The sequence below is a fragment of the Denticeps clupeoides genome, chromosome 20, assembly GCF_900700375.1.
Source record: "Denticeps clupeoides chromosome 20, fDenClu1.1, whole genome shotgun sequence".
Classification (NCBI taxonomy): domain Eukaryota; kingdom Metazoa; phylum Chordata; class Actinopteri; order Clupeiformes; family Denticipitidae; genus Denticeps; species Denticeps clupeoides.
The window spans coordinates 9,449,787-9,474,302 of NC_041726.1; the positions used below are offsets into that span (position 1 = coordinate 9,449,787).

General features: G+C 46.9%; 1 protein-coding gene across 17 annotated transcripts in view; it reads right to left on the reverse strand.

The window, feature by feature from the left end:
* Window positions 1-1,499: 1,499 nt before the first annotated feature.
* epb41a (erythrocyte membrane protein band 4.1a) overlaps window positions 1,500-24,516 on the reverse strand; it is a 31,871-nt gene continuing 8,854 nt past the window's right edge. For 3 of the 17 annotated variants that reach the window (XM_028963247.1, XM_028963259.1, XM_028963258.1), the window contains exons 2-22: window positions 22,953-23,320; window positions 21,930-22,223; window positions 21,240-21,344; window positions 20,685-20,727; window positions 20,525-20,600; window positions 20,207-20,425; window positions 20,034-20,121; window positions 19,467-19,619; window positions 19,243-19,340; window positions 17,453-17,628; window positions 16,999-17,249; window positions 16,513-16,584; window positions 16,065-16,103; window positions 15,035-15,097; window positions 14,816-14,863; window positions 12,967-13,146; window positions 7,032-7,160; window positions 5,937-6,035; window positions 5,575-5,658; window positions 5,222-5,322; window positions 1,500-3,307 (exon numbers count right to left, since the gene is read on the reverse strand). In XM_028963247.1, the coding sequence (XP_028819080.1) occupies window positions 5,224-5,322; window positions 5,575-5,658; window positions 5,937-6,035; window positions 7,032-7,160; window positions 12,967-13,146; window positions 14,816-14,863; window positions 15,035-15,097; window positions 16,065-16,103; window positions 16,513-16,584; window positions 16,999-17,249; window positions 17,453-17,628; window positions 19,243-19,340; window positions 19,467-19,619; window positions 20,034-20,121; window positions 20,207-20,425; window positions 20,525-20,600; window positions 20,685-20,727; window positions 21,240-21,344; window positions 21,930-22,223; window positions 22,953-23,320 (2,684 nt within the window). In that variant the 3' untranslated portion in view covers window positions 1,500-3,307; window positions 5,222-5,223. Of the gene's footprint in view, window positions 3,308-5,221; window positions 5,323-5,574; window positions 5,659-5,936; window positions 6,036-7,031; window positions 7,161-12,966; window positions 13,147-14,815; window positions 14,864-15,034; window positions 15,098-16,064; window positions 16,104-16,512; window positions 16,585-16,998; window positions 17,250-17,452; window positions 17,629-19,242; window positions 19,341-19,466; window positions 19,620-20,033; window positions 20,122-20,206; window positions 20,426-20,524; window positions 20,601-20,684; window positions 20,728-21,239; window positions 21,345-21,929; window positions 22,224-22,952; window positions 23,321-24,516 lie in introns of those variants that run through there. The other 14 variants (XM_028963248.1, XM_028963249.1, XM_028963251.1 and 11 more) reach the window with 14 other exon arrangements.

Sequence of the window (24,516 nt, forward strand, 5' to 3'; positions counted from 1 at the left end):
CACTTGGAAAATGTTACGATCACAATAATAGAAGCGCAGAAATATAATATTTTAAATAAATGATCTTCTCCCGCCGCAACTACAGTCTGCAAACCATAAGAGGACTTGAGAGGGCAGGAAATGAAATCTGCACTCTTTGTTTCTCCAGTGGGAAGAACCTTTGGAAAACGTGGCTCACAGCAATGAACCTGGTTCTGTTGGATTCTTCTTGGCTGGTGAGGGCCAAATATGGAGCAACATGTAATAATAATAGTAATAATAATCAATAATTACTCATAAGAAATGTGCAATGGTGACACATGGCCCAAACCTCAAGCCTCATAACCTACAAACTCATAAGGTTGCCCACCCCTGTTCTAACCCCTTCCCATTCAACTCATGATTGCCTGACCCATTATTCTCAACTCTACCCAACAATTGATGGTCCAATTCCCCCAAACAGACCAATCATCTTGAGGAACCATTTCTGATGGCAGACCCATGAAGATCCATCCCCCCGTTCAGGCAATGATGGTCTGCCTCATGAAGGTCCAACCCAACATAAAACGATCAGACTCTTGTAGGACTTCTGACCCATGATGGTCTCCCCAAAACGTGACTCAAAAAAGATCTCTGTTTTAAGAATAAGGTTAAAGAACTCATATCTAAAAATAGATTATTCGAACACACTACAGCACACGTGACAGAGAGCGATGCTGATTTCCGCCCCAGCCAGCGTTGTAGAAGAGTGGAGCGAATTATCACGGGTCACCAGGTCACGACAGGACTGATTTACTGCAGCCGCTGCACTTACATCTTTAATCCACTCCGGCGCCCCGGATCATGGGTTCGGCAACACTCCGGGAGCCGACCCCGACCTCAGAGCCGACCGCCTGGCCGATCACTCCGACACGTCTCCTTCTCCACTTCGGACATGTGACGATGCCAAAGCCAGATGGGATAAAACCACGAACACAATAGATGCATCTAGTTTCACAAAAACAAGGACAAATAAGGAACCCGGCAGCGATTTAGTTCTATTCCAATAATCAACGTGAACTTGACGTGACGTCGGTGAACGTGCCGCTTGGACTTAATAAACTCGTCGCTGCACCATCAATTCCATCATTCCAATTCTGCTGATGACCTCCAGCGGAACCCAGGGTTTGCAGAGCATCCGTCCAGCTCTCAGGGTCCAAGGACAAAAAGGATGGAACATATGCGTCTGTCTGAAGAGTCTATGTCTACGATGGTCTAATTAAATACACCTTCGTTAGCACAATGACTATTGATTCTCATTTATATTTTATTAACTGCTGTTTTATGTAAATGAAGAGGTTGTAATCAGTGTGCAGACCAGGCCAGGTCCACGGCCGGGTCTGGAGTCCAGTGGTCATTACGTCCAGACAGCCGAACGCTGTGCTCCTTATCCCAAGAGGTCCCCGGTCTCTCACCAGCCAGTCAGAGCAGGTGCTCGGCATTCTGGGAGGAAGGCGAGAAAAGAACCGAGGGAGGCGTTCTTGACTAAAACTGTGTTTATTCAGTGCATGGTGCTCTATTTTACAAATGCTCCTTTTTCCAGTGAGAGTGAGGAAACCGAGGCTCACAGGGAGGAACAGGAGTGTCGACCTGCAGCTCCACGTCCTCCAAACGTCTGGCTCAGGTGCCCGTCTGGACACCAGGCCCGTTTCAGAAGCCAGGGGGACGGAGGAATGTCACAAAGACGACGACGACACACAGAGAAACTACAACACATTCCGTGTCTGTACAGAATACTAATTCGCACTATAAAAAGAGGCATGTTTTTAAAATAGACATTTACAGCGGCATGTTCCGGACTCGAGGCGGGGGACGGCATGCGCCGCGCCGCAGAGGGGGCTGAGCTGCTCGATCAATGATGTTGAATTCACTGACTCCCCTGAGGTTGCCCTGGCAATGCTACAACCGACAGGTCAAAGGTCACGTAAGGACACGGTGGTTACGTTTGACGGGCAGGACCGAACCCAATCATTTCTGAAGCCTGGACGAGACTAAGCCCCGTCTTAAAGGGACAGGCTGGTGACAAATGACGGTTGAGGTAAGGTGGTAACTGGATTCTGTGGATATTATCATGGTCAATCGTTTAAACCAATTTTCTCTCCTTTTCTTCAAATGGATCATTTGATGGACAGATTCTAGTTGCCTCTTGATTAAGGAAGGTCCCAGCGTGAATCTGTTTGGCCTGTCGCGCTTCGGGCACTGCAGCCTATCTGGCCCCTGTGGTTTAGTGCACACCGCCCCCTCTGGTAGAAAAGTAGAAATACACCCATAAGTTCAGGCAGACGGAAAGACGTCTGCGATTTCTGGTAAAAAAAAAAAAAAAGAAGAAGAAGAAAAAGAAGAAGAAAGACTGTAGCTGGTGGCTGGAATGCTGTGTAGTGTCGAACTTGAAAAGAAAGAAAGGAAATTCAACTACGTTTACCTGCATTTCAAAAGGCAGTCTATCTAAAATGCAGATCACACACGAAAGCAGACTATGAGAAATAAATAGGCATAAAATGCAACACACTGCGTCCCCAAATCTGGGTCCGACGACAGAGTACGGTGACAACACAGACGGTGACAGTAGCAAACGAAAAACAGATAAAACAGGAAACAAACGTGAAGAAAACATTAAAAGGTCTGAAAAGTCATCATTGGCCCCCAATTTTTTTTTAAATTAAAAACATTTTTTTTACACAACAACTGACAATAACAAAAAATACTTTTTTTTCCAAAAGGAAAATAAAATTTAAAAAATATATGAAACACAGAAAAAATAAAACCAAACTGTAATATAAGGATTGAAGAAATGGAAACCGTGAGAAATGTTTGCCAGAACCCTACATTCTCCTCTAGCAAAAAAAAAAAAAAAAAAGTCCCTTCGTAGACTCAGAAAAATCCAATTACTCGCAAAAGTCTTTTCCTTTTAAAAAAGGTTCCTCAAACATCCACAATTTCATCGCGGTGAAATGAGCAAACCCTTTAAAAAACAGATCATAAATGATCTTTTATAAATTTTTACAAATTTAACTAAATTGTTTCCATTATTTTTCAACATTTTTGTTTCTTTTCTTACTTTTTTTTTAAGAAAATTTAATTGAGGCATTTGGGTTTGTCTGCAGAAGGTGAAGTGACGAGGGTCGGAAGGTCCTCCACGTGACTTTGTTTGTGGAGGTTCTGGCAGTGCTCCTGGCTGGGGGTGAAGATGGGGAGGGAGAGGTTCTCAGGTCTTTATGAGGGTGGGGTTTAGTTTAGGGGGTCGTGTAGGTTCTTTTCACAATCTTGCTGGGTTTCTTCATCTTCACTTCTGCATATGAAGGGAGAGAAGAAGAAAACAGACAGACATGAACCCAACTGAACATGGTCAGCGCTTCTAAAGCTGCCAACAGCATTTAATTGCTAAAAATTTGGTTTGTCAACATCCAACCACGACAAGGAATTTTTCCAAAATATCAAATGCAATAACACCTAATCTGGCAACACTGAACGCACAGTCCTGTCTCCTTCCTTCCTACAGTCTTCATCACAAACATAACATGGTGCTCATCAATTAGGCATGCATATCAATCATCAGAGATTTAACGGAAGAATTCCGACTGGCCAGCGAGAACGTCCCCGTCGCGCTTTTTATATAACTCCATCAAATTATGGCCCTGATGTGCAGTGATCCATCATTCTGAGAGGACAAGTTTCTCCACACGTTTACTCTGCGCAGTCCCTTTCATTCCTTCACTTGTGAGCGGGACGAACGATGGGACGACGTGAAGAAATAGAAGGTGTTTGTGGTTCCCCTCAGGTGACGGAGCGGAATCTCCCGCTCTGAGATGGAAAAACACCTCCGGGGATGGGGGGAGGGCGGAGAGGCGTGGAACGTCAGCATTCTTGTCCATCTGCGAGCGGGAAAAGGCACAGTGTGTATACATACCACCCTGGCGGCTGGTTAAACAGCACCAGGCCCCGCACAGCCTCACACGAACAGGGCGGCAATTAAAGCCACATGGCCCCGGAACATTTACAGGCCCCGTGTGGAGATCTCCGCTCCATTCCGGAACACGCTGAAGTAAACTGTGCTCGCGTCAGAGCGAAAGGTCGCGGAGTCGGGGTCAGGAGAGGACGTGTTTAGCCTCAGAACGATTACGGGTTGTTTGTTGCCTCTAACGACCCGTGTCGTCCCTCCCACGTCGGGGATGGAGCAGGCAGCGCGTTTACGTTCCGCGCAACCTTCCAAGCTGCCAGGCCAGAACGCTGCTGTGTTCTAATGGATCCACCTTTATATTCTGAGCCTGTTCTGCCTTCTGAGCTCTGGTCCCAGGCTGGTGAAACCAAGCGCCGGCCGGGAGATTAGAATGTGTTGATGGGTCAGACCAGGCAATAAAGCTCCCTGCTGCGTCTATTTCTTATTTATGAAATAATAATAATATTAAAAAAAGAAAGAGCGAAGAGAAGCTCATCCCCAAGGGAGTTGAAAACATGTCGGCCTGATAAGACTGAAGCTGAGCGCGGGGCTTCTTTTCCTCAACCATCAAGAGCACCATCGGAACATCAAATAGGCTGGGATGAAGAGCGGAGTTCTACTCTTTGAACTTGCAGAGTGCAAACTTGAAGAAACCACACACATACACACACACGCTGAATAATTTCATTTTCAAAATGCAGTCTATAAAATGAAACTATTGCACTTTATGTATACCTGATATCTCACTAATGGGTAATCTTTGTATTTTTGTGTATATAACAGTCAATTATATTGTATATTGTCGATGTTTTTATACTGTTGTACTTGAGAGACGCCATTGACCGGAATCAAATTCCTTGTATGTGTTCTCTGATTCTGAAATTTTAGAACTATTTGAAGCATTTCAATACTCAAGGGCTGATTGTAATAACAAGTGCATCTATTTTAAGTAAATACCGATATTTCATAACATTTGAAATTTTACTAGGCAACTTGAATGCTTCAATTTGCACTTGATAAATAGCACCATCTAGTGGCGCATCCTAATAAGACACTGAAATTTGATGAGCCTGGGTTTGTCTATATACCACTATTTATTCATATTGGAAAAAACGCAAAGATATACACACACACAGACAAACACACACATATACATACACATATAAATGTATGTATGTGTGTATGTATGTATGAAAAATTCATCCCAGCCAGACAAAATCTGCATGCCTAAAAATGCAGCGTTCCTTTTGGTGACTCTCAGGTTACCTTTACTTGGGGGTGATCTCCGTCTCCTGGTGCACCACCACTTTCGTGACGGACATGTCCGGGTGCTGCTCCTTGGCTTCCCTAATGGCCTGGGCCAGAGCCTGGGTGGAAGCGAGACGGGAGGAGAGACAGACAGACGGCTCAGGCGTGGCAAAGGGAGAACTGAGCTATCGGAATAATCTGTTCCCCTGGCAACAAGCTGCTCTGCGCGTACCCTCGAGACGGCAACAAAGCATGCGGTTAAAAGGAACGCAATGGACCGTTATTGGATTGTGCCTCAGCTTGTGTTTGGATAATGGGGGCCTGATATGCCTTGTTCTCTAATATCCCTGACATTTACAGCGCCGACTCACCTTATCGTGGTCGATCTCCGTGTCACCGGTGATGACAATCCTCTTCTCGATGCGGGTCTCCGAAATCCCTCCTTTCACCGTCTGCTTCACCCCGAAAGTGACAGAGACAGAGACAAAGAGAAACGGTGAAAGGTCAGAGGTGATCATGATGTTCTGATCGATCAATAATGTTCAATGATTCAATGATGATCCAATTTGACATAATGGGAAAGCACTAGCACACACACGTTGTTATTATCCAGTGTAATAATACATTCCTGCAGTCCTGAGATCCATGTGGGACCCGACAAATTTCCACAGGAAACTCATCAGTGAGGTGACAGGAGCTTCGGCTGCAGTGGCAATTTGTCTGTGGTGCTCACCTTGGTGATCTGGGTGGTGGTGGTGGTGCTGACCGTCTCTGAGGTGATGGTCTGTGCCGTCAGCAGCATCCCGGCATCCTTTTCGGCCACCGCGTCCGGCTATAAAACACAAAGTGATTATTATTCCATACCATATCTACAATCCTACATTACTGATCTGCATGCCAAATTTATCTCCACCCATATTGTAATATTCCCCATTTACATGAAAATTGTCAAAGAACGACATTAGTGAACAGTTCTGATGTTTGTTGCATGCTAACAGGTCTCAAAATACACCTGTCAACCTCAAGAGGTCCTGTAGCATCATGTATCACTCAATTTGTGCAAATTAAATTTGTGAATATAAAATACACCTCATCCAGAAAAAAACATGCTTCAGATTACTAAATCTCTCACAAAACAAAATGTTTTAAGGCTCCGCACCCTTATGAATTTGACTTGTTTCATGTTTCCTTGCATGTTTGACACTGCCCTCTAGTGGAGGTTTCACTTAAACGATGGCCAATGCTACACAAGGCACTGTAAAGCCCTTTAAAAGCCCCCTGACATAAAATATAGTTATTTTTTTTTGCTTTTATATCGTCTTATTGGTCCCCTAATACTGTATCTGATTCAGCCTTGGTGCAGAATTACAGCCACTTTGATCCAGTCCCACAATGAGATTTGAAATGAGAAATGAACTCCATTCACCAACCACAACGTTTGGTGCAAACAAGAAGTCACGCTGCCGTTTTTCCAGAAAAAAAGAAAAAGAACCCGCTGGTTCTTATTTGTATATCCAATCACCGAGCTGCAACTGCAATGCTTCGCACGTTTGGAAGCTATGACGGTCGGTGGAGATAATGTTTTAGGGGAGGGGTGGGAAATTCTCTGGGTGGAAAAAGCACGAGAAACGGGAGGTAACCTTTCCTGCTCATCAATTCCAGATCCGACCGTCTGAGCAGCCGCGCTCTGAACGGCGAAGCAGAATGACCAAAACACTCTTCACGCCTACCGCCATTTCTAGCCACGGCAGGACCACAGACAGGCCAGGGGAGCTCGTATTAACCTCACAAAGTGACATTTTCATGTCAGGGGAACGTTGCCTCTCACCTGTGTGGATTCGTACGTAATGGTCTTAGTCTCCGTGTGCATGAGCGGAACCTCCTTGGCAGCGATCTCCCCGCGGAGCGAGTTGGTGACGTCGGAAACGGTGAAGGTCTCGGTCTTCACCAGCGGAGACTGTGGGGGAGGATTTTAACAGGTTTCAACTCAATCTTTAGCCCAAAAGGCAAAAAAAAAAAAAAAAAAGATGCCGCAGGGGAATGAGAAGGATTGGACGTTAACGAACTTTAATCTGCCGGGGAACGTCTGGAAGGCATCAGGGAACACTTACTGCAGAAACCGCGGCAATAAAACACTCACCCTTTTATAAAAGTCAGCAGGGAGGAAATGGCTGCCAGTTGCGTCGCCGTCGCCGACGAGCGGTTAAGAGTACACGGGAAGTGGGGGGTCCTTAACCGACGCCTGTCCTAATGGCGGGGGGAGCTCGGGGTGTCAAACCGTGGGATGTGGCGCCCTGTGGGTGGTCCTCGGAATTTACCCACAATCCTCAGCCCAGATATGCAAATCGTGTAAATAAGAGCCGCCACAAATCAAGTTTCACTACGCCCGTTTTAATCTTTCATCTTCCAGAGTGCAGCCGAGGAGACGAGATTGATTTAATCCTGTTCAGCGGCACGCACACACACACACACACACACACACACACACACACCGTCAAATGCCACTTCCAGCCGATAGAACGGCGGGACGCTGCCGATGCCATTTCTCAGTGGAGGCGGCGTATTAAACGAGAGACACCAGAAAGCATGCCGCTAATTAAAGAGACGAGGAGGACGAAGGCAGCGGGACATAAACTGTCCATACTCTGAATACACAGCTGAACCGAGATCAGCTTTTTGTAGGTTGGAACCAAATCCATTACCCCCGACTTCAGAACAGGAACGTTTTCTCTAATTAGCCATATGAAAATTTAACTTCTCACAGGAGCCTGAATAGAAGCCTGAACATGTTCACCATGTCCATTCAGCACTGATAGCACGCCATAAATGTTTGACTAAGGGCCTTGTTTCGGGGCCACACATAGCAGGCTACGAAAAGTGGACATTTAAATGACGGCAGCACAATGTCATGAGAAATAAATAATATGCAGTAAGAATAAATGAGTTATTTAATTCAGCATGATGTTTCACCCACTACATACCACAACTCAAAACGCATTTTCTATGAATTATTCTCAATGTTTCTTATATCGTAATTGCAGGTGCCCTGCAGGATGCGTCATGTACTTAAGATGTGGCATATTTGAAAATAGGGCCCTCAGTGGAGGCGTGACCTTCAGCGGTCTCGAATATCGATAAATCCCGACGCAACCCATCAATTTTTCTACATTGCTTGACAATACATACGTCTTCCAACACGTCAGTGAGATGAGCGTTAAGGTCTGAACCAGGTGTCAGGTGAAAACACGTATGGTGTTCAGAGGGTGTTCATTTGAAATAGTCGAGTATGTTCTGCACGGCATCGACGCAGAATCATCCACGTCTGCGGCGTGATGTAATTATGAGATTCATTTGAACACTTCTAGCCCTAGGTGCCTGATCATTTTCAGTACAGACACGAGCGCATTCGCCGTTTTCGAACCCAAAAGGCCTGAACACGATTTCAATCAAGTAGAAAGGCCAACTGATCCCTCAAAATTCTGTGACGAAGCCCAACACTGATCTGCGAATTGAAATGCTCCACTTACGAGAATTAAAAAAAAAAAAAAAAACTGCCATTCAGTCATAAATGTATTTGTATATAAAATCCCCAGCTTTCTGCATCTAATTGAGGTCCAAAGAACCAGAAGCTCCATCAGCCTGCAGGTCAGCATAGGTGGCTGAGGGCAGAGGGTTTGTTCTGAACCACATAAATCAAGGTTGAACTTAAGCATGTAATGTCAAATTTCATAAATGTGTAAGACAGTCGGGTCAATTTTTCAGCATCTCCATGACCCAACTGGCCTTAATTCATCACTTTGAACTCCATGTCCTCCTCCATCTGGTCCATCTCTCTCTGTTCTCCTGTCCCTGTGTGTGTGAATAGGTGGTCCTCCCCATTCCCTCTCCAGTGAGGCTGGGCGGAGTTCTGATTGTCCTCACGCGCAAAATGAAAGAACGTTGATGCTCATCTGGTAGCAGTACTGCAGACCCGTCCTGATCTGGACAAGGAGACGGCGCCTGAGCGCAGAACCAAGAGCTCCAGACAAGATAATGGTGCTGTTCTTCAAAGAACATCAGTCATTTGTTAGGAGCAGCATTTCAAAGTTCTACAAAGTTCTCTGTAGGTTGGGAACGGTTTCTTTTTTCAGCCTGTAGAGATTTATTCTGTTGCGGTTCTTTAGAACGTTTCCCGAACATTCCCAATTAAAAGAAACTGGCATCTGAGACTGTGGGAACATGGGGCTGACCAGTCACTACTGATCTCTATTTAGACCATGCAGCCCTATTAGAACACTGTGGGACGTTGAATGTTCCGATGGTTTGTAAAAGACTGAATTTGAGAAGGTGAAATATTGTTGCATATTGATTCTTATTGACAATGAATACAGTAGATCGGGAAGCTCTGCCTGTTGTGACAGGGGGAGGAGCTTCTGAGAAAAGTGGTGAGTTCGTTAAAAAACAGTCCAAGATAGGAGACCGGAGTCTTTCCTTCAGATGAAGATCCACCAACACAGTGTGAGGACCATCACCAGCAGTCCAGACAGGAAGAACGAGACACGGGGGCGCCGAAGCACCACGGGATACAGGCGGCAGGACGGGGCCATGCCCCTGTCCTCATCGGGCACTGCGATGGACACCCTCAACGTGCGCTGCACCAGCAGCTCTTCATCGCCACAGCGGTACTCATCATCCTCCTCCTCGTCCTCACCTGGGAGTGGAGGTCCCCCCGGTGCAGGAGCCCACCTCACCCTTACCTGCCGTCCTCCCCGCCACACACCGGTCCTCCCTCGCTGCGCCCGGCAACGGGAGACGGAGAGAGAGAGACAGAGAACAGTGAAGAGACGAGTGAATGGAGGACAGACGAGGGGGGACAGGATGGATGGAGGAAGGGTGAGTTGGATGTGTCAAACTCTTGTCTCTGCTGAACTGCCAAGCCCAGAAAGCAGCGGAAGCGCTGGAACGTTTTTATGAGCTTCTGCTCTGTGGTGGAAATCTAGAGAAGCTCTTAGAACCAACGTGGTCTGGACACCACGGAAGAGAAACGCCATAAAAAAGTGGTCTGAGTGGGAGTGGGCTGGCCTGGGGAGCCGAAGCTGGGGACTAACGCCGACCTGGACATTCTGAGAGATGTAGGGGAACTGGGTTCTAACTCTTATTTCATGGAGATTATCTTTCTCCTAAAACAATGTGCTGATCCAGCAGGACCTCTTAAAAGTTCTGAATCTACGGTTCCTATAACTTCCCAGAAATCCGACAGTGTCCCCTTCCATTAGAAGTAATGACAGCTTGAGCAGTAGCAGCGATAGAAATAAACCTGCCAGGTTCTGGAGGGTTCTGAGTGTCCGTCACTGGAACGACTCTCCGAGTGACTCATCACGCGAGGAATGAAGACGGATTTTTGCTCTAAATAACGTCATTATGGTCGTTTCTGCCTCACTTTCCTACAAATCTGACGCGGAAACATTTTTGATGGTCCCGGTGTCCAGGTGCTGCGGTGCTCCTCACTGGTGTGATGATCTTCACAAGTGCAGCTGGCCTGCCTGGTTCTGATCACATTCTGATCACATGACTGTTTCTCCTGTGTGTGTGTGTGTGTGTGTGTGTGTGTCTCAGGTCTGGGAGTAAAACTGTTTTTTAAAGGTCTGGGTGCCTGCAGACACCTCTCTTGGGTTTGGTCGAGGTCTGGGGACGGGCGGATGAGGACACAGCAGGGAGGCGGTGCACGACATTGATTGGACGAGAGAAAGAGTGGCGGAAAGACAAAGACAACGTAAGACAGGGGGAGGGGACAGAAAAAGGACAAGACAACAACATGAAGAGGGGAGCGGGTCAGTTTCTCCTCGTCTCTCGTGGCAGTACGACAGACATGCAGCTGAGCTCGAGGGTCGAGGTCCAGCCATGCGATTGGAAGATGAAGCAGAGCAACAAAGCCCACGGCAGCCAATCAGAGAGCAGACATAGCCAATGGGAACGAGGGATTCTGTTAGAAGGGGGCGGGCCAGTGAAGCAGCGAGCGCAATACAACTGTTGCTTCAGTTGAGGCCAAGGTCGTAGCTAACAGCTGCCACACACACACACACACACACACACACTCCATTCTTTATCTCAGTAAAGAATCGCCAAAAAGGGTGTTTTTTTATTTTTATTTTAAAGTACCTTCACCTCCGTCACACCACCTACTGCCCTGTGTGCTGCAGCACAGGTGGAGGTCTTCACCTGTGTACACACACATGGCAACAGCGCTTTTACACACACCACCCGGAAAGTTCAACCGGCCACTTTATCAGAGACACCCTGTGCATTCCGACTGCACAAGTCAAACGTTCGTCCCTTTACCCGTGGTCTCATGTGGTTATCATTTTTTGTTAGCATTTAAATATTACATTTACGGCATTTACCAGACGCCCTTATCCAGAGCGACTTACAATCAGTAGTTACAGGGACAGTCCACCCCCTGGAGACACTCAGGGTTAAGTGTTTTGTTCAGGGACACGATGGTAGTAAGTGGGGTTTGAACCCTAGACTTTGTGCTCTTCTGGATCATATATGGGTGTGTCCGACAAGCACCCCACTAGCCGCTAGTTATCTTTATGTTGGTGAGGAGGAACTAACTACCCACCTAGCACTTTATGTTGGTGTGCAGATATTTCGGACACCCAAAAGATTTATGAAAACTTTAATGTTTAAATCAACAAAGTTTAAACGGGGGAGGAGCCTATACGACGACTGACAGCTCACACACCCCCTACTTCCCCATCCTGACGATACGTGACATACACGGGTGTAGCACATTTACGGCCTTATCCACAGCGACTTACAATCAGTAGTGACAGGGACAGTCCCCCCCTGGAGACACTCAGGGTTAAGTGTCTTGCTCAGGGACACGATGGTAGTAAGTGGAGTTTAAACCTGGGTCTTCTGGTTCATAGGCGAGTGTGTTACCCACTAGGCCACTACCACCCTCTATACACTTTCTCCTCCGTTTCCCTCCGTTCTCTACACCCCTAATACACCTTTTACACAAACGTGACCACGCTCACTAACAACACCAACATGCAGATAATCTTACACATTTTTACATTCATTTTCCATGACTTTTAAACTACAAATTTTCATGACCGTATGTTCTCTGTGCAAAATTTACATAAAGCCGGCAAACATAGACAACGTTTCTCACACAGTCTTACAGGGACTATGTACTTTATACATTATACACTCAGGTGTCAATCCAAGTTCAAAGACTTTTCCAGAACCATAAGAACCCTGATTGTGGCATTAATTAAATGAATTATTTAAATAGCTCTAATCACTGAGACTGTAGGTATGTGATAAAGGGGTTCTTAATAAATGTGTCTCAGAGCAGACATACTACACGTGATAAACACCAGCACCTACAAAAAAAAAAAAAAAACCCTCTCGATAAAGGTCGAAACCTCTCTATTGGCTCATCAATCATGCGTCTCGTTTAAGGAGAGCCCCACATCCCGACAAAGTTCCCGCCGAAAATCGATTCTCCTCATTGTGCCTCTGATGAATCTGTCAATGAAGCTCAGCGCTCCCATAAATCTCCGTAAAGCTCCCGTAACCCGACTGTGGCAGAGGACATCTGCGGTTTATTACGGATAAATGAAGTTCACAGACAAACTTCTAGGCAGATGGGGGGGGGGGGGGGGGGGCGCTGAGAAAAAGACGCGTCAGCACCACCATGTGCCGCAGCTACTCCCTGCATCCGGCCGCTATTCCACCGGTGACTCAGGGGGCGGGGCGGGGGCGGGACTCACCACGTCGGCTCCACCCTGCAGCTGCCCGTTGATGCTGGCCGTGCGGAAGGGCGAGTGGGTGGACAGGCGCTTGTCCCACTCGCTGGGCCGCGGCTCCGGCACCGACTCCATGAAGCTGCGCTTCAGCTCGCTGATGCTGGTGTGGTGGCGCATGATCTCCGTCTGGGTCTTCTCCACGTCCTGAGACAGAGACAGGAGGTCGAGGAGCGTGAGGCGGAGGAGGAAAGCACAGGAAATAAACATTCAAACAGGAGATGAAGGAGAAATGGACGAATATAAATGAACGGAAGCAAGAGGGGAAAATCAGAACCAAGGTCTAAGGTTCTGTTCGGTTCCATTCTCAGACGGATGATGTCGGGGTCACGTGACCTGCAGATGTTCTCTGGACCCCCCGGACACCTTCAGACAGTTATTAACATTCACGACCAGCAATATTCTTTCTGTGTTTCAATGGTGTGTAGATCTTGCCACCAGTTCCCAGCTCATAAATATTCATCACTAGGAAAGGAGAGGAAGTTCTTGTCACCTTCGGAGAGAAGGTCCGTGTCCTGGTGGTACGGAGAACATCTGTGAAATGGTCTCGTCTGGGATCCAAAATTCCCACCTGCCCCAGAACCAGGGTGTACACCTGAATGTTCTGAATGTACCTGGTACACCAGGAAGCAACTCCTGTGGAATTCTGGGAGGAACTGATCCCACACTCTCTGCAATTATTCATGCAAAACGAAGATCTAAACTAGTTTAAAAAATCAATTTCAAATCCATAACCAGCTGAAAAAAAATTTACTTTAATGCCTCAAGAGATTTATGTTACAGGGTGTCTTTAAAAACTATTGGATTTTTGGACTATTTCTAATAAATGTATTTAATGTGCTGCCATCAGCAGAATTTCATCAAAGCTGCAGTTTTCTCAGCTTTAAAGGTCCCCTATTATGAAAATGCCTCTCTCCTCCTCATTAGCATTTAAAGCTACAGACACCGAAATGGCACGTCCTGGGGGAGTCTCACTGTGAAACACAGTATTAGGGGACACTAAGACCAATATAAAAGCAAAAACAATTCATAATAGGGGACCTTTAACATCTCCAGCCCTGATGCACCAGGCCGTCTGGAAGTTGGACCAGGTCTGGTGGTCGAGGGTGGTGGTTCCAAGATGGCAGGGCTGTGAGGGATGACCCGGGCGTCCCATAATGCATTCTGTTTAGCAACAACCAACGGGACGGGCATGACATGACCACGAGACACACGACGGAGGAGATTCACCACGTTCATCAGAGGGGTGGGACATGATGAGGGCAAAGGTCACGGATTTGGATACATGGCTGGGGTGGGAATTAAGGTAAGTTTCAAAAACAGGTAGTCCTGTTTCCATGGCAACCACAGAGTGACCAGGGAACGATAACAACAAAACATGTACTCATACGGAAAATATATGACTGGGAAGGTAATTCATAAAAAATATGAATTTTAAAGACCAGAAAACATGCCCTTCCCAAATTACATATTTCATCCGACTCGGATTACTGGTGCATCTAAATAAGATGAGAATTTGGTGGGAAAAGGTCAACTGTTTCTGTAATTTTATTAAAAATGACAAACCTTCAAATACACTACAGGCATCACATGCAAAAAGCTTATGTTTTATATTTGATGAAAAAAGATTATTCACTGATAAAAATCAGTATTTGGTCAGGGTTTTAAGGTTTAGGTTTTGGTCTAAAAAACACAAATGACCTTTTTTCCACCATATTTCCATTTTTGAGAAGCACCAGCAGAGCTCAATCACACACACACACACACACACACACACAAACACACACAGAGAAAAGAAAGAAAAGCGAGTACTTGCATTAGTGCTAGAGAGGTAAATAGTGCATGCCAAGCCTTTAGGATTAAGCTACAGAAAAGAAGAAAGACAGAGCAGGAAGAGAAGCAGTGAGGAAAAAAAAAAAAAAAACGGAGTGGCGGAGAATACGGCGGTGGCGGATTCGCGCAGAACTCCCATGCAGACGTCATGCAGCGGCAAACAGTCAAAGGGCAAGAGGCCGGAGCGCCGCCCCATACCAACCTCCAGCATTAAATTGCTATGCCGGATATAAATCGTTTCGCCCTCAACTTTCTTTGCTCTTTTCTGCGAGACACAACAGAAAGGGAGAAGAGACAGAAGAAGGAGTTGGTGTCCTGACGTCAGGTCACCTCTGCTGTTTTTCCGTTTTGAACTTTTACTGTTTGACTTGCAGTCGCATCCAGTGCAAAACCACCGATGGGAGACGTGGTGACGCAACCCGGAACGCAGCAGACCAACTTAAAGCAGGCGGGCGGAAACAAACAGGGGAGTGCAGCAAAGCAGAGTGCAGGGGTCACAGGTCAGAGATGCTGGCTTGTGGTCGGGTGCAAAGGTGAACACTAAATATGCAACCATTCAGTGAAGAGCAGAATGTGCGGGAAAAAAAATTAAAACGTAAAGATTTAATTCAATTTTGACTGAAAATACAACTGGAGGAACCATTTATCACAAAGCTGACAGATTTATTTAGAATGAGCAATAAACTGGATTTTTTTTTTTAATTCCGGAATTTATTCCGTTGCTTGAGTAAAAGCTTGTGTATTTTATGCAAATTTTGCAGACAGGATTAGCATTAGAAGTGTAGTGAAAGTTGTTGTTAATTAGCGAGAGCCTGTAATTAATGTTAATGCTGTCGTGTGGAAATATGCATAAAAGAGTAAGAAGGCGGAGCGTAGCATATTCTCTAGCGTGCAGGTCCACTGCTACGGGAACACGAGGGTGTGAAGATGCTAAATGCCGCCCAGGCAGGGTGGAGACGAGGTCGCTCGGTTCTGCTCCAGGGGCGGAGTCATGGGCGGGGCCAACACTAACACTCAGCTTCCAGACATTTCATGAAGTGAAGGAGGAGACCTGCAGCGTGGGGGTCTTGTATAATGGTGCTTATACAAGCGTGAGGGGAACACAAGCAGACATGCGCACACACACCCGCGCATAAATGACACAGCCTCCGACGGGCGGAGCAGCGGGTGGAGCTGAGCAGAGATGGAACCGATGGCTCCTCATGCGTTCAGACGGACTGGAGGACGCTAACCTTCCTCACGCGCACCGTCTCGGCACCGACCCGAGAAGACTGAGCGTCCCCGGCGTGGGGCGGGGGAGGAGAGGCACGTAGGTTAACACACTTCATTTCACACACACACACACACACGCATGCACAGACATAGACACACACACAGAATAATCTAGTTTTTTTTTTACCTCCACAAACACACATGCACAGTCATACATAAACACACACACACAATAACATATCAACCTTTAAAGCACACACACACCTGCATATACCCACCAATGTACATTACTTATATTAAGCATTATTAGCACACATATGAGCGTTTATAAGAAGATTATAAACAGATTATAAATAAGCAGATTATAAACACACACACATCAAAACAACCCAAAATGCACACTCACACACACACACACACACACACACACAAACAACGTTCAGCATGCTGCCTGTGCTGAACACACACCTGGCTCTTTCTCCCGCCGTTGGTGGCCGTCACCGCCGGGGCATGATGCCGCCGCTCTCGCCGGGCCACTGTCTGCAGCAGCACACACACACACACACACACACACACACATACACACACTGCTACTAAACTGAAGGTTATGTGATGCAAGTCTGCAGACACTCAGCGTCCTTTAAAAACGGTAATGTGTGAATTAGTCCAGCCGGCCACATTACTAGAGATAATGAATTAAAATTCGAGATATCTGGTGGACGGAATAAATAGAGCGGAGCGTAAATTACATGTTTCTATTAAAGTGGCCAGGTGACTGGACTGAGTATAGTCGACCGCTCCATACTCAGGAATCTGAAAAAAACATGTATTTCATACTTAGGTTACATTAGCCTGTGGGAACAGAGAATGTACAAAATCAGACCACGTGACCTCCGCGTAATCCAATCAGACGCTGCGGAGAAGTGTGTAAACACGTGTGGAGGGTCTCTGTACCTTCACTTCAGGTGCTGGCTGGGCTCTGCCGCCGCGTGTTTTGGCCAGGTCCGGCGTGCGAGTCTCCACCTTCACATCCACCCTCCTCTCGGACGAGTGCCCCGCCCGGCTCGTCGGCGTCGACACCTCCTTTCGCTCCGCACGGGGTGCGGAGGACGCCACTGGCGACGGGGCGGAGTCTCCGGGGGAGATGGGTGACATGACGGGGGCGCTGACGGGACGAGTGCCCTTTTCTGGAGTCGACACCATGGCTGCAGGGTGGAGCACGTTTACGGTTTTAGCAAAAGCAACTTGCAAACAGGCAGCAAATATGAAATATTTTTCATAGGTGTCACACACACAACACAAACACACACAAGTAGTGTGATAATCAATGTGATAAAGAGTCATCTGATTTTGTTACACTGTTCATTAAACACATATAAACACACAAACACAGTGGGTGAAGCCCGACCTCCGTCTAGACTGCGGGACGCCCTCTTGCTGGCTGACCGCTGGAACAGGGGGGCCGGCCTGTCGATCATGGAGCTGGCTTGCCGGGTCTGCGCCTGCGTGCGGCCGCTGTAGCGGAACTTCGACCCCAGCGCCAAGAATTTACGCGGGGTGGTGGCGGCTTCGGTCGAGGTCAGCCTGGGAAAATAGTTTTCTTATTAATGCTCACCTGTGCGTGGTTTCATATTCACGTATCAGCTCCCCTTAAAATGACAGACGTTGTTTTTCAACCCCATCCAAGGCCTAGAATTACACTAAAAGATTAAGAGAAGAACAAAACCAAGACAGAAATATCACTTGAATCCATTCCTTGCTCAGCCCTGCCTCCCGGTTCACGGTCCCCGCTCGCTTATTTGGGGGTGCTAAAGATCGCGGGAGGGGCGCAGAACTGAATCTACGCTGAGGTTACCAAAATTATATTTGTAAACAATAAATCATATTGTTATAATAAAAACTCTGCATAATCATGTGCGCTATATAGTGAAAGTGAAGTGATCGTCATTGTGAAACACTGCAGTACAGCACATGGTGGCACAACGAAATGCTTTTAACCATCACCCTTGGTGAGCAGTGGGCAGCCATGACAGGCGCCAGGGGAGCAGCGTGTGGGGACAGCGCTTTACTCAGTGGCACCTCAGGATTCAAGCCGGCAACCTTCTGATAACGTGTTATTAATATTGTGCCAGTACCGTGGCTGCCGTGGGGAGGAACAATGGGGATGCAATAGCACTGTCGTGTGGCACAAGAAATGATGCCATGTCCGATACCACTGATTTCCTTTTCCATCCAATACAAAGTAAAATTTAGGCTGGTATCGACGATACCTGGTACAAAGGTGATTGGAAAATCGAAATAAAAATTTGCGTGTCAAAGGCTTCAGGGAAAAAACAGTTGGGAACCACTGTCTTAGATCCAGTAACGAGAGTGGAAGTGGATTATTTTGAATTATTGATAGTGAATAGTGAATTATTAAAAGGATAATTTTATCATGTGGCATCTCAAAAACCCAGAAAATTGTAAAACCTCTCAAAAAGAAAGTGGACGTCTGGTCACCCTAAATAGTACTCATCTCTCTTTGTTCTGGCCATCATTTACATTTACATTTACAGCATTTATCAGACGCCCTTATCAATTAATTCCATATATTGCAGAAAAAAAACCTTGAGAGACAGTGTATTTTCCCAAGGGTTGTTGTAACTCAGTAGTATTCAATTATTAACCTTTACCAAACATCTATTTATTGCTGTGTATAGCAACTAATCTAAATTAAGCAATATTAGCATTGGTGTTTCACTAAAGAATTATATAGTTTTATGTAGATTTAGAATATGACCAAATTTGATCAAATTTTAGAACCAGCACTAACCATTTACATTTACAGCATTTATCAGAAGCCCTTATCCAGAGCGACTTACAATCAGTAGTTACAGGGACAGTCCCCCCCTGGGGGGACGCAATGGTAGTAAGCGGGGTTTGAACCTCACAGGCGAGTGTGTTACCCACTAGGCTACTAACACAATCATTGATTAAAACGATGTGACAATGACAGCAGTGTTGTCTTGAATTGGAAATACTGCCACCAGCAGGTGATGTAGAAGAACTGTGACTTTAAATTAAGGAGTTTGGGGTAATTTATGCAAAAATTATGCAAATAGAATTGGAAAAATGTGTCTTGTGCAGACGATTTGCTGATTTTATGGGCTTGGGACTTACATTAACATGTAAATGGAAAGTAGGTGAGAACAGACTCACCTGAAGAAGGTGTGGTGCTCCACACACACTTTCCACAGCTTCTTGGCGGCTTTGTAGTTGGGCAGCTTGAAGCCGATGGTGCTTTCATAATGTTCCAGCTGTCAGACGAGAAATCTGATCAGAACTTTATACTGCTGCGTGCGGAACATTCCACGTCTGGAACCTCAAATCACGCTCAGTAGTTCTAGTTCAGCATTCTGGGCTATTCCGGGTACGGTGAGTACCTCAGACGGACGGATCTTGATGAAGAAGCTGCTGCGTTTGTAGGAAACCTTCAGCACTTTGGGCCACGGGAAGCGGTTGATCCGCAGCTTGTCCTTATAGACCATCAGGCCACTGGAGCACACGCCCAACATAATGTCAACACCATCCAGGTCCTGGTCGAGACGACAGACGGACGGAACCATCACCACATGCACTAACAACCACCGTCCACCAGGGGGCAGAGCACCACTCCGGATCGCAAGCTGATGATTCCCATATTTTATTTCAGTCCCTGGTTTGAAGTGAACAGATTGACCTCATTTCTGCCATTAAATCTGTGGTCGTGTTTACAGCCTTTTTTAGGAACAGAGACACGCTCTCCTCGGCTAAAAAAACGGAACATGATTCCCAGTCACCAGCACTGTTCAGGCCAACGAAGAAAAAGCTGTTATAAAAAGACGATATAAATAACGGAGCATTGATTCATTATACGTTGATGGTATGGGTGCTGACCAGCATACGGTCCCAATCACCGAACGTCTCGAAGCTGTAATCTGTCGGGGGCTGCGATCCCGACCCATGATTACCTTGGCCTGGTGGAGGTCCACGCCGTACATGGCCAGCTTCTTTGCGTTCTCCAGAAACATCATGTCGGCCTGGGCAGGGGTCATGGCCCTGATAGAACAAGGGGAAAAAATGCTTTAAACGTGGAGCTCTTTTTATAGCATAAGAAATGTTTCCATCGAATAAATGTGCTGACCTGTAGGTGCGGTGCAGCTCCACCATCTTGTCCTCCAGCTCTCTGCTCTGCCCGGCCGCCAGCCGCAGCTCCTTGGCGTAGTCGCTGCCGTGGACCTCGGGGTCGTACTCGCCCAGCTCCGACTGCAGCGCGTACGACCCCAACAGGGCCAGAGTGACGAACGAGCAGGGCAGACGCCCGCCCAGGATGTCCTTACGCAGCTGCAGGCACAGGTAGTACCTGTGGGCAGGGGTCAAAGGTCACCGAGGATTTTTTCTTTTTAATGATTAATATGCATCAATGGGTTAGAGAGAGAGAGCGCGGGAGAAGAAATCGTACCGCGTGATGTCTTCAGACAGCTGGGCGGGGTCGGGGGGGTAAAACTTCACGTTGAAGTGAAAGTCATAGTTGGTGCCTTCAATTTCATCAAAGTGAGAAGGTCAGCGTGAAACAGAACGTCTGATCGACAGCTTCCGTTTTCTGGGAAAAATCCACTTACCCTGAACCTGCCTCCGGATCTCCTTGGTGACGTCCAGCCAAGTCTGTGGAGCGCATGGAGAACATAGTCAACATTTCCAGAACTGGTTTTAATAAAACAGAATAAAATAAAACTATAGGACAGTAAACAAGACAACCAACAACATAAAAAAATGATTTTGATCTTTTTTTTTTGCTGATGAATAATTTTAACATACTGATTGGGGTAACAGAACAGGACAGAAGAGAAATAAAGTGACTTCCTGTGTTATATGGTCATTTCCATCCATTTAAATCTTCTGGACAGACACAAAACGACAAAAATAAAACATTTACATTTTATATTTACATCTACGGAATTTACCAGACGCCCTTATCCAGAGCGACTTACAATCAGTAGTTACAGGGACAGTCAAGTGTGTTAAGTGTGTTGTTCAGGGACACAGTGGTAGTAAGTGGGGTTTGAACCTGGGACTTCTGGTTCATAAATGTTTCATCACCCCTAAGCTAAAAACCAAAAACGGCTAAATTTAAAGTAACTTCATTACATCTGCATGGAATAGAATAGAATTTTTACCTTCGCCGTTGGCAAGTCGGAGATAACCAGGCCATAGTAGTCTCTCTCCAGAAGGTTCAGGTGGTCACACACCTTCGTGAACAGATCCTGGCCTTTGGCATGTTTCTACACACACACACACACACACACACACACACACACACACACAAATACACGCGTACAGGAATTAGCACTAACGAGGAAAGTAGACGGCTGTAAATTCAGCCTAGAGGGCCGTGCCAGTCTGGGAATTAATTAAGTGGTCTCTCTCTCTCTCTCTTCCCAGAGGGTCCCACAGACCACCAATCAGGGAACGTTCCTGCTCCACTGGGGACGGTCCTTCTTCGCGATCTGGATTTCTCTCATCCCCACTCACGGAATCATCATGCAGACCTGCTAATGTGGTTCTGGACAAACATCTGCAGATGCTTCAAGACAGATGTTCTCTAAGCATGCAGATGATCTTCACATAGCATAGACTCGTGATCTAAACCCAGAAGAACAGCGGTTCCAAATCCTGGTCCAGGAGGACCCCCTTTATTATTCATTATGATAGATGCTGTTAAGAAACATAGAGTTGTGGTTGGACTAAGAAGATTCTGGTCGGGGGTCCACCAGAACCAGGATTAGGGACCCACCAAGAAGCTCATTGGCTCCAGAACTCCATGAAATCCATGATGAAGAGTGGCTGTGTGTGTGTGTGTCTCTTACGTCCAGCTCGCACTCGTACAGAGCGTCGTCCAGCAGTGTGACCCTGCAGTGCATGATCTTGGGTCGGCGCTGGGCTCGCGGGGGTTTGACTTCGTCCTTCGCCGTCTTCTCCTTCTCCTCCTCCTCCACTCCGTTCTCCTCGCCACATCCCTCCCCCTCCACCGCCACCTCCCCCTCAGCCTGCTCGTCCTTCTCCAGCTCGCCGTCCTCTCCCGCCGTCCCCTTGGACTTCCCTCCCTCGGCCTCCACGTCCCTCTCAGCGCTGGGTTCCTCCTTTGGCTCCACCTGGACTGGCTGTAGACAGAACCGTTACATCCTCATCACTTCTTCACGTTCTGTCAAATTAACCATATATCTGCCTTTTTATATTGATCATGACCCGGTCTCACATTCTCTATGTTCTATCGGGAATAAAATGGACAAGGTTTACAAATCATTTTGGACAGTAGAGGTGTGAAACTTCAGTGGTCTCATGTTTCGGTGATCAAATCAATTATTGCATCCCATCAATTTTTCTACATTACTTTACATTATGTTTTCAAATACGCCAGTGAGATGTTTCAAAGCGTGCAACGCTAAACAATGACGAGTGTTAAACAGCGTCAAGCGAATGCCAGTGAGACGGCAAACGAACGCAGCTACGAGGCCGAACTCCTACCCAGAGCGCCGCTGTACTCAGGTCAGGCCACCACGGTCACTACTGGCTCTACTTTTTAACTTGAAAATCACCACGCAACGTATAAAATAATCAATTACGTTCTGTACTGCATCAATGCAGAATCATCCTGCATCGTTTATAAGATTCGATTAAAAAACAATTAAAAAAAAAACTTTATTAAAAGACGCAAAAGCAACAATTATCATAAATCACTGAAATTTTAGCTACTTCTGACGTCATGCTTCGCTGCGAGAAAGCTTGCAAAACTTCCACATGCATGTTGCTGTATGCCAGGTTCAGCAGCTGGGGCCATACGGAAATGATTATTTGTAGAAAAGGGAAATATTAATATTTCGTTTTTGTACCTGGATCTCAGCGCTGCTGAGCGAGTGCAGGTCGAGTGCAGCGTCCCCCTCGATGCGCAGCTCTGGCTCCGGGTCGGCGATGGGCGCCTTGGGCTCGTCCTTCTCCCGGGCCCGTTCCGTGTCCGCCCCCTCCCCCTCCGAGCACTGCGAGCGGCGCTTCAGGAAGGAGGAGAAGAGGCGGGACAGGCCACGCCCGGCCGAGGTGCGCGTACGCGGCTTCAGCTGCTGCTCGTCCTCGGGGGGGCGCGACGAGGCACCGGGGGAACCGTCCCGGGGGTCCGAGGGCCCGGGGTCCGGAGCCGCCTCCTCCTGCTGCTGACACGCACGCTTCTGCTGGCTTTCCGCCTCGTCTGTCGTCATGGCAACCACTGTTAATAGGAAGTCTGTTTAGAAACTTGAAACTATGCTGATTCTCTTAGAACCGAACCCTGTTCTAGACACCTGTTCTCTTCCAAAAGAATTACATAACCTGACCTTATGATGCTGTCCTATTTCCTACTTTAAAAATGCATCATTAACTAGGTTCAGTAGACCAAGGCTCTTCAGTAGAGTACTCACACTCAACTAAAAACCCAGGTTCAAACCCCACTTACTGTCCCTGAGCAAGACACATGGGGGGGGGCTGTCCCTGTCACTACTGATTGCCAGGGTTGCCAACATGCTGATTGTGAGCGTGAGACCCCTCTGAAGGCCACCGAATGCACTGAAAAGGACCACATGCAGCATTATTCCTGCTCATCAGTGCAGGAGTAGACACGTGGGGTCACATGACCATCACCCCGCTTTCCCAGACCTATAGGGACAGAGACGCCTTTCACCAGATCCGGGCCGAATTCCTGGGAAAATACATGCATGCAGGGGGTGTGTGGTCATTACGAACATCCAGATCATCACCAACATATGACGATGATGGTAAAATAGCCTGCATAGTGTACGTTAAACTGTTCACAAGACGCAGAACAAACACATTCCGTGAAAGAAATGATTTAAACCACCTTGAATAAGTGGAATGGCTGATCTGATTTCACGTCAGAAATCCCAGTTGATCTGGAATCAGTGACTGGGCTGAGATGTGCATTACTCAGCATCCGACCGCACAACAGAGAACGACGCCCATCCCCCAGCCGAAAATCTGTCGGCCCGCCCCCTGCTGTTCCCACAGCTACGCCCTCCCACACACACACACACACACACACACACAGCCTGATAATAGTAATGAGGTCCTCATCACACAGAGTAGTTTGCTTAATTGATCCACTGTAAGGTCACGGCTCTGTGTGTGTGTGTGTGTTAAGAAATATTTAGGCTGTTTTAGGCTTAAAGGTTCTTAAAAAAAACTAGAGTTACACAGCGTTCAGAAATCTCTCATTAACGAAACACACACACACACACCAGGCTGGGTACTTCATGTGTGTGTGTGTGTGTGTGTTAACCCAGACACCTAATGTGTAACAGTCAGAAAATAGATCAATTTATTATAGGACAGAACTCTAGAGTCCAGCCAATCAGAGTAAGCATGGCAGGCCACGCCCCCTCCCAGTGACTCACCGCTCCCGCTGAAGTG